Source organism: Ochotona princeps, chromosome 5 (assembly GCF_030435755.1).
Source record: "Ochotona princeps isolate mOchPri1 chromosome 5, mOchPri1.hap1, whole genome shotgun sequence".
In the NCBI taxonomy this organism is placed as follows: Eukaryota; Metazoa; Chordata; class Mammalia; order Lagomorpha; family Ochotonidae; genus Ochotona; species Ochotona princeps.
In genome coordinates, this window is record NC_080836.1 from 76,124,671 (window position 1) to 76,142,512 (window position 17,842).

At 36.2% G+C, this 17,842-nt stretch overlaps 1 protein-coding gene across 3 annotated transcripts in view; it reads right to left on the minus strand.

Annotated features, from left to right (window-relative positions):
* Positions 1-4,022: 4,022 nt before the first annotated feature.
* Positions 4,023-17,842, minus strand: part of HYCC2 (hyccin PI4KA lipid kinase complex subunit 2) — a 41,678-nt gene continuing 27,858 nt past the window's right edge. For 2 of the 3 annotated variants that reach the window (XM_036493108.2, XM_058664810.1), the window contains 5 exons: positions 16,124-16,240; positions 14,945-15,032; positions 11,473-11,632; positions 10,568-10,735; positions 4,023-6,446 (listed from right to left, as the gene is read on the minus strand). In XM_036493108.2, the coding sequence (XP_036349001.2) occupies positions 5,848-6,446; positions 10,568-10,735; positions 11,473-11,632; positions 14,945-15,032; positions 16,124-16,240 (1,132 nt within the window). In that variant the 3' untranslated portion in view covers positions 4,023-5,847. The remainder of the gene's footprint in view (positions 6,447-10,567; positions 10,736-11,472; positions 11,633-14,944; positions 15,033-16,123; positions 16,241-17,842) is intronic. The other variant, XM_004576938.2, reaches the window with a different exon arrangement.

Consider the following 17,842-nt stretch of genomic DNA (forward strand, 5'->3'; position numbering starts at 1 on the left):
TAACTTTCCACTTGATTTTAAAAATTTACAATATCACATCTTAGCAAATTTCCCCTATTCAATACTGATGAGTACTAAGAGTATTAAGATGCCTTAATTTAAGGAGACATGGAAATGTGCTATAAGGAATAATTAGACTTCACATTTAACTGGTAGTTTTGCTGAAAGTATAAATATTGACATTTTACTGACAGAAAGCCTCAAATGGGATTTTGCAGCTTTTGTATACTGGTTTTTGAGATCAAATAAACCTTTTTAATATTTATTTTCTCCAAGCTAGACAGCAATTCGTTGTGTTAAAGGAGCTTCAATCCATTAGGAACTTTAAAAGATTATATTTGGTTAATAACATTTTCCTTGGTCAACTGTGTATGCAATTATGACATGAAGAATTTTGTGATATGATTAAAATTGAAAGTACAAATTAATTATCAATTATGTTGTTGGGGATGGATTGTCCAGTTGAATCTTTCTCTTTGAAAATAAAATTTCCTTATTAGGTCTAATACCAAACACACATTCTTTAAAAGGACTTATACCTTAAGCTATACTTAATTCTATAGTTTGGTAAAAATCTATATTAAACTTAATAGTAGACAAATGAATATGTCTTAATCTGTAAACATTATTAACACATTTTCTCAAAACTGAGAAAACACTGAACCTAGATTTCTGTACTATGCTGCCAGTTTTTTCACATCATTCTCTGCTTTCTGATAACTTCTACCCTAAATTGTTTGCTGTTGTGTGTTTTCTCATGGGACTGATAATACTAATAGATAAATTAAAAAAAATACTGAAGAGATTGAAGTTACCAAAAGTTTGTGATTGTGTGGTCAAGTTTGGAAAGAATGTGCCTACATGGGCAGAGAAGTTGAGAGGTGACAATGTTCTATGTGTAGCATTTCCTATGTATTGTCTCAGTGCCAATATAATACACCCACTGGGCACAAACAATGCAGAAAACATTAAAATTTATGTCTCCCAGTATCGGGAAAGACTACCTTGACATGAATAATTGTACCAGTCTATTGACTCATCTTGATTTTATTAGCACTATTAGCAATTTTACATTGCATACCATCTGATAATCTGGCAGATATTTTAATTCCTAAGAGTTTAAGCTATCAATTTATAACTGGTTTTCAAACAACTTGTTTCTAAAAACCATTTTTTAAAAATTAAAGTGTTACAAATAGGTGTCTCAACCCAACATAGTGTTGAAACAAGGAAAATTCATCATTCACCTTGAAAGCTAAAAAACTGTGTAGACTGTGTAACATATAGGCATAGTATAGAAAAGTTGCCCTAAATTCTTAGATTTTCTGATCACAGGCATGATTTATGAAAGCTTTTTTAAACTAAAAAACAATGGAACTAAAGGCTGATTTTTAAAATTTTTAAATGAAAATTCAACATCACAAATGGAGAGATCCTCCTTGCCAGTGTTTATATGATGTACTACCCATAAAGACATACTATTTTTTATTTACAAATGGACATGCAGGGAATTAAATGAGATGACTGTCAACAATTAAATTACTCAAAAACAGACTCATACAAACCTCACAAAGTGAGGCAGGAAAAAAGCCTCACTTCATTAAAATATGCACAGAAGTAGTTGCAAACAAAACATTACAAAAGATGTTATTCTCAACATTCCAGTGTCTAATAAATAATAATTAATTTAAAGCTACTAAATGGAATTTGAGAATACAGGTTGGAAATATTAAGTTTATATAGCTGAGATTATCAAATTTAAGACATTTTATATGGTATATACACTTTAAATGACAACATGGTCATTGATCCATTATGGAACCAAAAGTTTCACACTTAAGCCTTATTTAATCACATACCGAAATATTGCTTCTATCTGTTCTTAGCATAAGGTTCAATCTGTTTTACATTAAAAATGAATGAAAACTAATTTATTTAATCTTTACTCTGCAGTACTCCACTGTGCAATACAATTAACTTGCCAGGTTGGTGACTAAAAGCTGGCTGATTCAAATTATTTGGAAGTAGCTAGGAACACTGATCCAAGCCTTTTTATTGGATTTATTTTACATTTAAATAAATTCCCACAAATAAAATAAACTGCAAAATGGCAGCATACAATTGTTATATGGCAGAAAACAGGCATAAATTAATTAACAATGTTATATATTCATCCTTACATCTGTTTAGATACCTACATTTCCAACACTTTTTCCTCTTTACTTAACACTCTACATTTTTTCTAGATTTAGTGTTTTGTAATGTGCTATATTCACCAACTACTAGACCAGAAAAATTGAGAGAGTGTTACATACTACATGTATCATAGTATGTACAAAAGAGAAGCAGTGAGGTCTTCATAACATTTGAGAGGGGAGAATGAGGTTTGATTCTGGCTCTGCTTCTTAATCATGAAACCTTAATCCATCACAATCTCTTTGAGCATGTTGCCTGAGAGTGAACAGTTGTTTAAATGTGTCTGGTGGTGATGGATGGTGGTTGGTGGAGAAGCGTCTAGCACAGAAATTCTGATTCTATAGTAAACAGGTATGGAAAAGTGAACTGGGAAGGTAAGAATGATGGTAGGGATCAGGACTTAAAATGGTAGTCATCACCTCCAGCTTTTTCAAATAGTTTCATATTTTAAAAACCTCCAGTTTAACTTGTTATTTTACATTTTGTTTTCTGGTAATATTATGAATTTTAATTAATGTCATAGAAGAAAACTGCAAGACCTTCATGTATTTCCTTGTATCTATTAATCTATCCTAGCATAGGAGACATCAGTCAAATTATGTTTTTATAGAAAACAAGTATTTTCTCCTTACAGGTCTTTTCCATAGCTGGGTGTATTTTTTAAAATGCAAGTTAGGAAGTTGTCAGAGGACTAAAGAATGAATATCTAGTACATAATAGCAGCTGTGTATCTGAAATAAAGCCAAATTATTTAAATTTAAATTAAATGTCAGAGAGTAATACAAATATATTCCAAAGGAACTTAGAAAATTTGACTGATAGCTTATTAAGCTCAATTCCACCTTAACAATATCTCACACATGAAATCTGTTTTAAGACACTGAACAAAAAGTTTAAATGAGATGCTTCCTCATTAGGTTCAACTAAAAGAATTTGAAGCGAAAGTAGCATGATCATGAAATATTAATGGGTATAATATATTGCATACGCACATTACACATATAAATAAATTCAATCTTACAAGATGAAAATTTTCAGTAACCAACTTTTCAGGTACTAACAGCATTTCCAACCAGAGGGAAATTTTATATTTAGTATAATTCATACTCTAAAGCTGGTACATTATTGGTTATTTCTTTTGTGCTCCAATTAAAATCAAGCTAACTTATGCCAATCATGTATAATTTGCTGAATTTTAAACCTCTTAACCTCTTACACAAAGTAGGTATTTTATAGAGTGACTTAAGCTCCAGCCATAGCCAGGCTGACACAGTGTCAGGGGTAAAGTCACTGCCTGTGAGGCCTGGCATCTCGTATGGGTGCTGGTTCAAGTCCTGGCTGCTGCACTTCCAATCCAACTCCCTGATAATGCGCTGGGAAAACAGCGGAGAATGGCGCCAAGGGCTTGGACTTCCACATTCATGTGGGAGACCCATAGGAAGCTGCTTTGGCTTCAGTCCGGTCCAGCCCTGGCCTTTGTGGCCATTTTGGGGAGTGAAATAGTGGATGGAAGATGTCTCTGTCTCTCCCTCTCAAATTCTCTGTCATTTGAATAAATAAGTTTAAAAATGAAATCTTATTCCCTGGTACAGTACTGCTTTACTATATACCTGAAACTTCTTTTCTACACCTGGTATGTTACAAATTTTCAGATCTCCTTTAATTTTGGCTATCTTCTAATTTTTATCTGCTATCCCTTAAATTAAGGGATATATAAAATACATCTTTGTGAGATATACACACACACACCAATAAATTTGTCTATTCACCAATTTTTAGTTTTACCTTGGACTTTGGCAATGTTGTCCATACTAGTTCTAGTTACACACTGTCAAATTCAAACACCTTGTTGTTCTTATAAAGACACTAACAGAAAGTCACTCATTTAAAAAAAATTGCTCTTAACAATAAAGGGTGAGACGTCACTAAAAAAAAAAAGCCACTTTAAAAAAGTCATTTTCCTGGATAATTTATTTATCAAAAGATACTACAGTTTTAACTGGTAGAGGTAAAATTTTAAAGGTTGTTAATTAGGAGAATACTTGCTTTCTATAAACTTTATATTTTTCGTTCACAATAGTGAAATAAAAACACCTAAATATAAAGAGCATTAATAGCTCTAATGTATTTCATGGAAGGATAACTTATAGCAGTTTAAGTCACAATACTGATTTTCAAAAACACAACATATTCCCTTCTTTTTCAAATCTTAGAGCCTGAGACTCAGAAGAGTTTATAATAAAATGCATACAACCAAATACAAACTTTTTTTTGTTACCAATAATGTATTTTTGCAGCCTCTTAGCAGTTACCAAATGCTACTTACATACATTCAACATCTAGCTTACTGGCATGATTTCAAAGTTTTATAAAAATGAGAAACTTTGCAGATATATGATCAGAAGATTCACAAATTGCGTTACATTAAACACAAAGGCAGTGTGGTCCTTGCAGGAGAAATCAATCAGTACCCCCTGGTAAAAATGTTCTATAAAAATGTGTCACATTGAAGCATCAGTGTTTTCAGCCAATTATCTGTCCCTGATGTATTTCCTTGGAGTATATGATCTCTTAGGACTTTAGGTTTCTTAATCAAAATATCTGACTGAATTTTAAGTACATCTAGGAAGCAGCTGAAAGGGTTTCTCCAACTGTCTGAGATCACAGAAAGTGGACTGAGAAATCCCTCCCTTTACCTGAAGATGTACTGCTCTACTTCAGTCATCAGCTCACAAAGACAAAGAAAAAACCCAGTCAAAACTTCCCCTCACACACAAGCTAAACAAAAACCACCCCTCCCCCCACAAAACCCCAGCACCAAGTGTCAATCATTCCTGGAAAACTGAACATGCTCCTTGGATTCTCTGATTTGCTAACTGTTCAAACTTTAAGGACAGAAATGTCCTGTGTCCTTGTGGGGAAGAGGGAAGACATCTTAAAATGACTACAGAGCCATTGAGAAAGTGCATTATCAATTACACAACCAACTTATAGCATCTCCCTCCAAAGGAAGTGGGTACAATTTGATTTACATGCCTCAGTAAATGAACATTTATATCTTCGGGATAAGGGAGATGGTGGGGTGGCCAACCTCATTTTAATTAAAAGTGCAGTAGTCTACCATCTTTCCCCATGCTTCTCAAGAAAATGATTGCACAGACTCAGAAAAGTCCAAAGTCATAGCAGAATCTCTGAGGCACTCCTGGTTACGAGAGAAAAAAATATGATCCAGTAATCTTCATAGTTCTATAGATTACGAGAGCAAACCCGTTTTGTTTTTAAACAAAAGTCAAAGAATCATTTCATAGGGATCATATACACCATTTCCTCTAACATATTCGCAGTCTCACAGTGTTGAAATGGGACCGATCAGCCTACGATGGATTGCACATCACCCAAGGAAAAAGGAAGGCATGGAAAAGGCAAAGATTTTACACTGTTTCACAACCACATTTACAAGGAATAGAAGATATGGGACAAGGGGAAAGAAAACCTTATTGCTGTTTCCATACGAAATACAGTATATGAAGATACCTAGACCAAATCTGATTGTGATGACTCAATATTTTCACAAAGGGGATGCAGTCTCTTCTTGAACAATGAAATGTTCACTTTAAAAGATAAGCAGAAAGAGGAGAGAGGCTTTCAAAACTACACCTGGGATATTAGCTGCATATTGAAACTTGGGGATCGAGATTGCTTGCTTAATGGGGCTCCTGGGCTAAGGAGCTCCTTGCTTTCACCAGCCTGACCCAACCGGTCTTCCTGTAGACTGATAGTTGAATATCGATTAGTATTGTTGGCTGCTAAATTAGTAACTGCCTCAGTGCCAACCCCAATGCTGGTACCTGCTTGACCGCCATTTACATAGTCGAATGATTTACTTGAGGAAGCACTGGCTGTCCGGATTAGACTTAAACTATTGGTTTTTGGCACCACCTGGCCAGCAGGAAGACTCAGGTGTTTTTTCATCGGTGTCAACTCTATTGAATCTACACTAAGATCAGCTGGTTGCTGTACATACTGCTTGCGAACTACTGCATCTCGAGGGCTCTCACTGGACTTGGTGGTGGAGGCTGTTTCTTTGTCCTTGGTGGAACGCCCCGCTGCTACTTTCCTCAGGCTTCCCCTCTGAGACGAGGAGGATGGTTTGGTTCCAATTGGTTGGCTGCTGAGGGAAGCCCCTGATGAAAAACCTTCATCTGCATCATTCATGTTTACGGGTTCGTCTCCATTTATACCCTCAGCACCTAAAATAGAAATCAGACCAACTCAGCAATAGCTACATTAAAACAAAAAACAAACAAAAACCGAACAGCTGCGACTATCAACACTGATCTTTTTTCTTGGGTAATGTTTGCTACATATTGGCAATGGCCCTATTATCAACTCTTCCCCTAAACAGTTATGGAGAATAAATTTAAATCTACACTGAATTCTCATATTGCTACACATTCTTGTAATTTAATTAATCCAGCTTTTATAAAACTACTATAAAGTATATTGATGTTATTTAGGCACATAAAACTAGGCAAAGTTTTCATAAATCTTTGTGATATACTGTCATCATCTGAAGTAACCTTATCTACCTACTCAAACAAAGCTTTTTCCTCATATTTTCTTGAACCCACCAGAAGGCAGACTGCAATAGAGATCCTCTATCAATTTTAGTTCCCAGCTTTATGCAAAAATTCACTTATGCCAGTAGGCCAAACTGTTTTTAAATACAATAAAAATATATTCACAATTGCTACCTGCTTGTACACAGTTCTAAAGCCTTGAAGACAGAACTAGTAAATCTTTAAATGCAAAACTAAAAACTACATTGCTTTCAGTAATTTCATAGTTATATCTTATCTTATGAACCTATCCATTCACTGGTTTGTATATATTCTTGATAATTAATATGAAGAAAATATTATCAAGCAGGAAAGGTAGCAAGCTAGCAGGAATATTTAACAATTTGTATTTTCTATATTGCATACTTCTATATTGTTCTGGAGTCTGCACATTGACATATTTATCATAATTATAAACTACTAGAATGTCCCATCACATTTCATGCAGAAACTGCATTTAATAAGAGTCCTCATCTTGGCTTTTGTGTGAAGAAGAGAAATATATATTAGTATATTGAGCTGTGTTTTCCAGAAACCCAATGATCTTAAAGTATGTGAAATATTATCTTAGAAATAATATATTAAGGGAAATACCAGAACCTATAGAACTGTACTATAAAATAATAAATTTAATAAGAAAGTAATATATTTTCTTCTTTCAAAACTGTCTTGTTATATCATTACATATTTCCCCCAAACTGTAAGAAAGTTTAATCTGAATCTATAAAACAGATATCAACATTATAGTTAGGGTGAATTGTTAGGAAAAAATTAAGTATTACATAAGCAAAAGGTAATATTAAATGTTTAAACACAATCATTAACAGTACTTTCAAAAATAAAAATATATTCTTAGCTACATTTATAGAAGAATGAAACAGGCTATCCTTAAAGCAAAAGGCACCTTATTATATCCAGCAGTTTAATAATTTTTAACTGTCATGCAAAGGCAATGAAAATGCATTTACTAAGAATAGTAGTAGCTAACACCACTTCTCTCAACATCCTCAAAATAACTATATCATTTACCTCAACATAAAAATTTTATGTTCATGTTATTTTAGTAATTTACTTAGAATTACTATAAAGAACTCCAAAATGTCCAGGAAAAGATAGTTACTGGTTGAGGGTTAGAATTAGTAATATAAAACTGGGAGGGAACAGAAATACATCATTAGGTATATGTGTTTAATTAGGAAAGGACACTGAGAGACGTAGTGCTGGCTTTTGAGTCTGGCTACATGCAGATCTGATGCCAAAGCAGCATGGCTTTGAAAGATGGTAACAACATAAAAGGAGTCATGCAGGACAATCCACTGACATCTATTTTCTAAGCAATGCTGTTTCAATGTAATGGAAACTGAATTTACTTTAATCATAGGTTTTAGCCTCAGTTCACTAATAATTTTAACCCTGCCTTTAAAGCTCACAAATAGACTGCCTGATAATCAGAAGAAGGTGATAGTCTAATATTCCCCCTTGAATTTCAACATATAATAAACAAAAGTTTTTCAAATGGCTTATAAAATTTCATTTTTCTGTTTAAATAGCAGAATGAAAGAAAGAGATCTCCCACCCACTAATTCACTCTTCAAATGCACTCAGCACCAGTGCAGCAGCTAGGAACTCAGTCTGGGTCTCCCATGTGGATGACAGGAACTCAACTGATTGATTCACCACTGCTGCCTGCCCGATGCACAGAAGCAGAAGCCGAAGTCCACAGTGTAACCAGCATTGGAACGCAGGCACTCCAAATGTGGATGCAAGCATTTTAACCAATATGCCAAACACTTTCCCCAAACACAATTTTAGTTGTAAGACTGTTTTAAACCATAATACACAAAAACAGGTTGTCTTAAGGCAAACACATTTCTCAAAATTTTAAAGCAACCTTTACATTTTCTCCTTAGTTGATAGTGCCAATCATGATACAAAGACGAAATATCTAAAAATATATATTTTAAAGAATTTTTCTATTCATGACTTCTGTTGCTTATCAATTTAGTTTCTACTAATACTGGTTTTAAAACTACAATTAACCTTAATTAAAAGAGAAAATAATTTTTACAAATGCAATTATGATAAGAAACTTATTTCCTTTTCCTTGTGGCCATACATCCACCCCCTCCCTGAAACTAACTCTTTGCCAGTGATAAGAGATATTAAAATAGGGTATTTTAATCACTAATGTTAAATATTTAACAGAATGTAATAAGATATTAATAAGGATATTATTCTGGTTCCTTTGTCAAAGGGGAGACCTTTGATGAATTGGAAGAAAGCCTTTAAACCTAATCCCATACTTTTAATAGAAAGCTGTTCAGTGCGGATAAATCCACATTCTAAAAGTAGTAGATGCATATTAAGTAGTTCACTTAATTTGCAAGCATGGTGAGAAACAAGCTATTGATCAATTTAACGCAAGTCTTTGATTTCTAGAACTATTCCCCTTTTTAAATTTTTATGCATTTTATACAAAATAAAAACTGATTCCTAGGAATAACATAAAGAGATACAGGAAAAGCAAAAAGGGGAGGTTGCACTTTACATAGACATTTAAACAAAGATTTCTTAAAGAGTACAGCTTCTCTAAGTCCCTACATCATGCACATGCAACACTGTTAAACGAAGTAAGGTCCACTTGGGCAAATCAGCAAGGGAACAGAGGGTAGATTTACAGTCTTACTGAGCATGCTGAGATTCCTAATGCACCGAAGAGCAGGAGGCTTCCCGAAGGTGGAAGCTGACTGCTTTAGTTGGTTTGGTCTTTTGAAATATGTAACCTCTTTTAAAACCACATGGTTTATTTAATAAGTTAGTGTAAAGGTTTCACAGTACCAATATATAAAATAATGAAAAAACTATTTGGTTGTAGCCCTTCTTTCACAAAGTCAATTCCTATGGCATTTCATGTAAAGCAGCAAGTATTTATCTAGCAACAAAGTTTGGTTTTACAGATAGTGGTAGTGATGGTAGGTGTGTAAAAAAAATTCTCATTTGAGGTACCTACATTATAGAAATAAGGATCTATTATATTATCTGGCTTCTAAATTTTACATTTAATTCCCAGCTAGGAGCTTTATAATATAACCATTATTTAAAATTAACTATAAACTAGTGTGCACCAGAATAGCACATAGAAAAGAGCTCAGCAGTTCAGTGGTTAGAAAAAGAAAAGTTAATCTTTACATTATAAAGTCTACCAATACCAGTGTACTCTGTCAAAGAGATTAGAAATTCTTGTTAATTTTAACACCCTAGTATTACAGAAAAATCATCCTTTCAGTTTCTCAGAGATTATATGCTACTGTTGTAAAACTCTTTTTACAGATTTTTTTAAGAAATAAATTATTATGTAAATAAAATCATGCATGCTGACTACTAGGCTCATGTCCACTGGGTGCATTGTTAGTTTCCTTAGACTAAACATGCTCAGTAATGAAAAAATTCAAAGCATTTGCAGGTTTTTTGGAGACGGCCTCCCACCCCACCTTGTTAGTAGCCATGCCAAGCTGTTTCTGATTACATAGGGATGCAAACTCCAGGCCAGCACAAATGGTAACTAAAGACTGTACCCGACCTGGTGCTAGGCACATGGGGAGGGGGTGGGGTGCTTTGCAAGGAAGAGCTAATACACCCTGAGGCAGTGGAAACACACACTAGAATGGAAAGATGTTCTGCTTGGGGTTAGAGAGCCAGGATCCTTCTCCAGCAACTGCCTCACTGACTCTATCTCCTGATCTCTGTCCTACCCTCTGTTGTGGCTGCTGCTGAGTTGGGCTCCGGCGAGCCAGGCTCAGAGGTCCTGCGCACCAGCACCTCCCCCTCTTGCACACGTTTGATCCCTAGGTCAGTGGAGCCGTGTTGGATCGGGGAGCCAGGAATACTCGAGTCAGCCTCGTTTGAGAAGTCAAAGCCATCTGGGATTCAACATATAAAATTTTAGTGCTTTTGTGCTGTTCTATTCTTTTTTGAGCATTTTGACCCAGGCAGATAAGAGAATGTATATATGGACATGATATAAACACAAACACTATTTGTATAGTTACATGTGTGTGCACAGTATGCATGCACACACATTAGACGGTAAATGAACAATGTGAGGTTCGCAAATGAATACAACAGAAAGATAGGAATCATTAAAATGGCAATTAATATCTCTTTAGGCTAGACAGCTTAACTATTCAAGTACCATGTCTATGAAACACTGCTGGATTCAGCACTTACATAAAGGAACAGCAAAGATGAAAACCCAAAACTATGACCCAACTGTTTCACACATAACTCTCATCATACTGTTTGGCCAGTTACACTGTTTTCTCCCACAATGCTTCAAACATGCACTTTCCCTCCCCCCAATATGGTTTAACAGACCTAAAACAACTTCTTTCCAATTATCATTAGTTCAGACAAAAAGACAAAATTCAACCTGATCTTATTTTCTGCTTTAACATTTTAGGGCAATCTAAATAACATTTTTCTATCTGATGGATACATAGAGTGAAATAACTTCAGCATTTAGTATTTCTGGCACTATTTAAAAAATTAAAATTTTTGCTTTAATCATACACAGTACCCTGATACCCTGTATTAAAACAGTCTGTCCAAACAGTGCTAAGTGTACTTGTATCCATGAGTAAGACAATTTTGTACTTACCTTCTCTCCTCCATCTATGACGGCGTATTGAAGCTGTTGTAATTGCAGTCCGAGAAATCCTCGGCACTGTTGGAGTGACTTCTACTTTAAGTACTTTCTGGCCTTCTTGTGAGGAGTCAGGAGCATCAAATGGTAATGAGTTTTTCATGGCATTGGCAACCTGAAATTCATGCACATTTACAGACAATATAATCTTTGTTTATTCTATATGTTATGTATCCATAATTTTTGAAAATGTATGTAAAATCTATTCTATTAAAAGCATAAACGTACTAGAAATACTTGTCTTTCTTATTCTGAATTCTAAAAGTTTTTAAAAGCATCCTTTCTAAATGAGAAATTATTGGTATAAATATGTGAGTCATCTACTCCACTACTTCCTTAAAGTAGTTGACTTTAAAAGAGAAAGTTTTCTTTCTTTCTTTTTTTGCTTTTTAATGTTTATTAATCTTTATCATTTGAAAAGCAGATTTTCAGAAAGGAGACAGGAAGAGACCCTATATCTGCTGGTTCACTCCCCAATCGTTACAACAGCCAGAGCTGAACCAATCCAAAGACAGGCACCAGGAACCAGAAACCTCCTCCTGGTCACAAACAAAGCTGCAGGGGCCAAAGGACCTGGGCCATCCTCTGCTGTTTTCCCAACACTACAAGCAGGGAGTTGGATGGGAAGTGCAGCAGTCAGGACTGGAACTGGTACTCTTATGGATGTTATGTTATATTCTTCACACCTGCAGGTGGAGAATCAGCCTGTCGAGTGATGGCACCAACTCAAAAAAAAAAAAAAAAGAGGTTTTCAAAGAAAAAACTCTTCATTTGAACTCAATAAAAAAAAACAATTTTGCATAAAAGACTCACTGGATTCTTCAGAAATTGCCATTAATAAAAGATTATTGCAAGACCAGAGATTATAAACCTCAATCTATATTGCCTGGAAAATGCTACTTCTACTTAAGGCATAGCATTGTTATAGTTGGGTCCAGCATGGTAGCCTAGTGTCTATAGAGTTCTAGACTTGAATGCACCAGGATCCCATATGGGCACAGGTTTGTATACTGGCTGCTCCACTTTCCCATCCAGCTCCCTGCTTGTGGCCTAGGAAAGCAGTCGAGGATGATGCAAAACCTGGGGATGCTGCACTTGTGTGGGAGACCCAGAAGAAGCTCCTGGCTCCTGGCTTCAGATCAGCTCAGCTCCAACTGTTGTGGCTATTTCGAGAGTAAACCAGCAGATGGAAGATCTTTCTGTCTCTCCTTCTCTCTGTAAAAAAATCTGACTTTCCAATAAAAATAAATAAATCTTTAAAAAAATTGTTGCAGGAATAAAATAGATTTGAATAGTCTCAAAGATACAAGTTGTTTCTTTTTTTATTAATTACATAATTTTTAAATTTTGTTATCCTTGTAATCCTTAGGGGTAAAATTAGGAATGTTGATAAAAAAAAAAAAAACTGGGAATGCAAATAACAAAGAGTTACTGCAAATGCTGCTTCAAAGCATTTTTATTTAGTTTAAAGTATAAAATTAATAAGATAGCTTTAGGAAAATACTATTTACAAAAATACTATGGAAGGCACAGAGGAATGGCTCAATGTCTTAATCCTCCCTTGCAAACACCAGGATTCCAAATGGTGCCAGTTCATGTCCTAGCTGTCCAACTTCCCATCCAGCTCCCTGCTTGTGGTCTGAGAAAGCAGCTGAAGATAGTCCAAAGCCTTGGAACGCTGTAACCATGTGGGAGACCTGGAAGAAGCACCTGGCTCCTGACTTCAATCAGCTTAGCTCCAGCCTTTGTGGCCATTTGGGGAGTGAACCAGCAGATGGAAGATCTTTGTCTCTCCTTCTCTCTAAATCTTATCTGCCTTTTCAGTAAATAAATCTATGGATAAAAAATAGTATAGAAGTACTTGAATAGAGCAAAGTGTCTGGCCCATCAATCACTAAATGCTAGTCTCCCACATCAGGCAATATCAATGGTTCAGGCAAGAGAATTCCTGTCATCCAGATGGGAAACCTGGATTGAGTTCATAGCTAGTGGTTCAGCCTATCCCATTTCTGGAAACTGAGGGCATCTGGGTAGTGAAACAACAAATAGGAGCTATCACTATCTATCTGTTTCTAGTTCTTAAGTCAACAAAGAGTAAAATATCAGCATAAAAATACTATTAAAAATTTAAAAAAGGGGGGGACATATAAAAATCACAAATTGATCACCTAGACAACTATTAGCATTTTGAATTGTTTTGTCTACACTGCCTAGATTTAATTAGATGTGGGACTGTTGTTGCAAGCTAAGTATTTGTCTGACACTGACATCCAATATCAGTGCTGATTCCATTTCTAACTGCTCCACTTCTAATTCAGTTCCCTGCTAATATGCCTGGAAAAGCAGTGGATGACGGTCCAGGTGCTTGGGTGCTGCACCCATATGGGAAATAACTCTTGCCTCAGCCACTGCAGCCAACTGAGGAGTAAACCAGCAGACAAATGATTTTCTCTCTCTGTCTCTCTTCCTTCTTCTTAACTCTGCCTTTCAAATACATTTTTTTAAAATGTCCTTTACACAAACTGGCAAATACAGAATTTAGGCAGATGTATATAACTAAACTCACACAAACTGTTGTTAATCTTTGGCAGTTAAAATACTATTATTGTAGGGCCCAGTATGGTAGCCTATTGGCTGAAGTCCTCGCCTTGCATGTGCCCAGGATTCCATGTGGGTGCCAGTTAGTGTTTGCTGGTTCGTGTTCCGGCTGTTCCACTTCCCATCCAGCTCCCTTCTTGTGGACTGGGAAAGCAGTGTAGGAAAGCCCAAGGCCTTGGGACCTGAGCCCCTGTGGGACACCCTGAGTTGGTTCTTGGCTCATGCCTTCGGAATAGCTCAAGTCTGGCAGTTGCAGCCACTTAGGGAGAGAACCAGCGGATGGAAGATCTTTCTCTTTGTCTCTCCTTCTCTCTGTAGATCTGACTTTCCAACAAAAATAAAATAAATCTTAAAAAAAAGTTTGTGGGGAGTAAGAAATCTTTTTTTTATAAAGTATTAATTGGCTTTTTCCCCCATACCTGCTAAGATAATTTTTCTCCATTTGTACACAGCATGCTTTGATTTAAAAAAACAAAACAAAACAAAACATGGTTTAGATTTCAGATTGTTGGGATGGGCATTATACCTAGTTAAGAAGATGCTAGCTGGAAATACTCACATCACATATTTAATGCCCAGATCCAATACTTAGTTTGGAGGCTCCAGAATGCAGCTTCCTGCTGATGCAGGCCCTGGGAGGCGGTACTGAGAGCTAATGTCACGCATTGGGGGAGACTCAGATTGAGTTCCTCCCTCTAGTTTCAGACTGGCCTCGCCCCAGCTCTTGCATGCTTTTAGGGAAGCAGAACAACCAGCTGAAAGCTTTTTCTGTCTTCTTTGTCTCAAAAAAAAAAAAAAAAAAAAAAAAAAGGAGAATAGAGAAACTTACCAATAATGGCTGAGAAAAGAGTTCTAGCTGAGCTCTATATATGATGTCATCAAGAGCTTCCTGACCAAGGTCCCACTGTCCATTATACCTATAGAGAAGCATATTAACTATCTTGAGCAAATACCTCTAATCTCCTATTATTTAACTGTCCTATTGTTAATTAATTTCCCATTTTAAAATTGTTCAAAGTCCTATTATTTTTGGGCATGAGATCAGATTTTCATATCAACTTTTAATTATTCCATTTCCAATGTCTCACTTTAAGAACAAGATGAAGATTTCAAATAATATATTTTAAGTAATTTCAAAGATTTCTCTTCACATTAACTGGTCTTTAGCATGTGTCGATGTCCAGAGTGATACATTTGATGCACGCATGAAAATCTGGATTATGAACCTGTAGAGATATGCATGTGTGTAGTTTTTCACACAGAAAACTTGACAATTTCTAAGAAAACTGCAATTTTAATGACTAGTCATGTTAGAGTGTGGATAAAATGTTATTGTTGGGCAGAGTGAGATTCCTTTGTACTAAACAACTGCTACTTTGCTATTTCAGGAGGTGCCTGGACTTTGGGAGGATTCCGCTTTAGCGATAAATCTGTTCTTTGCTGCCTTGCAACTTTGTGAAGGAAAGGGCACAGTTCTTCTCCAGTCCCAAAAACAGGAGGAAGATAAGAGTGTGAGAATGGGATGAGCCATAAAGATAGTGGGTATGAGAACGGAACAGGCTCCCTGTGCGTGAAGGCCCTAAAATAATGAACATGTCTAAGGTTGTTTCTTTTGATGTATTTCCCAGCCCCAAAGGGCCTATGTAAGCTACTGTCTTGGGCTGTTCAGGGTCCGATCGCCCGGCTTGGCTGGCCTGCGTGCCCCAAGTGCGGTCTGACCCCAGCATGCTGGTGCAATAAACTCTGTTTGCTGTCTGCATTACCAGCGAGATTCTTTGTCATTCTCTGGGGGTTGACTAGCTCGCACCCTGACGTCCGGGGGCTTTGGCCCGGACTCTAACAGTCATATGTGGCTGTTTTGAAATTACTAAGCAGAAAGAGAAATGAGATCACTGACCCGTCATGCAGCTCAAGATTCACTGTTGTTTAATAAAGAAGACAGTGATTTTCCAATCATTACATATTACATAAATTACATAAAAATTTTATAGTCTATGAAGTTACTTACATGGCATAATAAATGCCCGTGAGAAGTTGCACCATAAACTCAGGATCCAATACTATTCGGCCACAGAGTTCTTTCCAATGTTTTTCATGTTGCCGTGGAAACCCACTCACACATACCCTAGGAAAATACACTAGTTAGCAAGTGTGATCTCCTGATGCCCTAAATCTTTTTTCTCTCGTAAATTTATTCAAATTGTCCATTTCTTAAATATTTACTGAGTGCCTGATACATATATACATTAGTCAGTGCTTAAAATATGAAAAGACAAATTAAAAATAAAACCTGTTTTCTAATAAAATATGTAGCCTAGTAGACCACATCAACTAAATAAACTTTAAAAACAGGTAAGCACCTTTCGATAATCATCCTTTTCCTTCACACACAAATGACTCATTCCAATTTGTATTAGGGGAGTCACAGAAATCTTAAACAGGCATTTCAAAATACTGTGAGACCATTTTAAATCAAAGCACCATAATCAACTCCCTATCCTCTATTTCACTAACAGATCTTTAAAAAATAATGAATGATTATCAAAGTTACTATATTAATTAATTCATTAGAACTGCAATGTTGAATTTAGAAGAAATTTTTTTTTAAAAATTCAATTTGTATATTTATTTATAGTAATGCAGTAAATTTAGATGGTGATGAAAAGACAAGTTGAAAATAGCATTTATTATGTTGGGGCTAGTGTGGTGGCTCAAACAGGCCAATCTTCCACTTGCCATATGGGCACTGGTTTGTTTCCAGGTGGCTCCACTTTTGATCCATCTCCCTGCTTGCAGCCTGTGAAGGCAGCAGAAGATGGCCCAAGTTCTTGTGACCCTGCTCCCATGTGGGAGACCAGGAAGAAGCTCCTGGCTCCTGACTTCTGGCTTCCCTTCCAGCTCCCTGCTTGTGGCCTGGGAAAGCAGTGGAGGACGGCCCAAAGCCTTGGGACCCTGCACCCATGCGGGAGACCCGGAAGAAGAACCTGGCTTCGGATCGGCTCAGTACTGGCCGTTGCAACCACATGGGGAGTGAATCAACAGATGGAAGAAGTTCCTCTCTGTTTCTCCTCCTCTCTGTATTTCTGACTTTCCAATAAAAATAAAAAAAATCTTTAAGAAAGTAAATTTAAAAAAATAGCACTGTTTTAGTGATAGCAATATGCGAGCAAAGTGGAATAGAACTTGCCTTTCAAGGAAAAAAGTAAAAATACAGGAAACCATTAAAGATCATGATCATTTATTCCTGAAATGGCCTATGACAGATATCAGATCACTGTGGCATTTATATTACATATATTTAAAATAGTGATCCAACAGCTATTTATTATGTCAATACATTTACATTCTGAAAATTATACCATTTACAATAATTTATGATAGGATGAAAAAATTTTAAGTTCAGGCCTGGCGCAGTAATGTACTGGCTGAAGTCCTAACTTTGCATGCGCCAGGATCTCATATGGGTGCTAGTTCCTGTCTCATATGGGTGCTTCATTTCCCATCCAGCTCCCTTCTTGTGGCCTGCGAAAGCAGTAGAGGATGCCCCAAAGCCTTTCGGGTTAGCTCAGCTCCGGCCATGGCAGCTAGCTGGGGAGTGAATCAGTGGATGGAAGATCTTCCTTTCTGTTTCTCGTTCTCCATACAAAATCTGACTTTCCAATACAAATAAATACATCCTTAAAAAAAATTTAAAGGGCAAAGTAAATTTTTTTCCAAAATTCGTTAG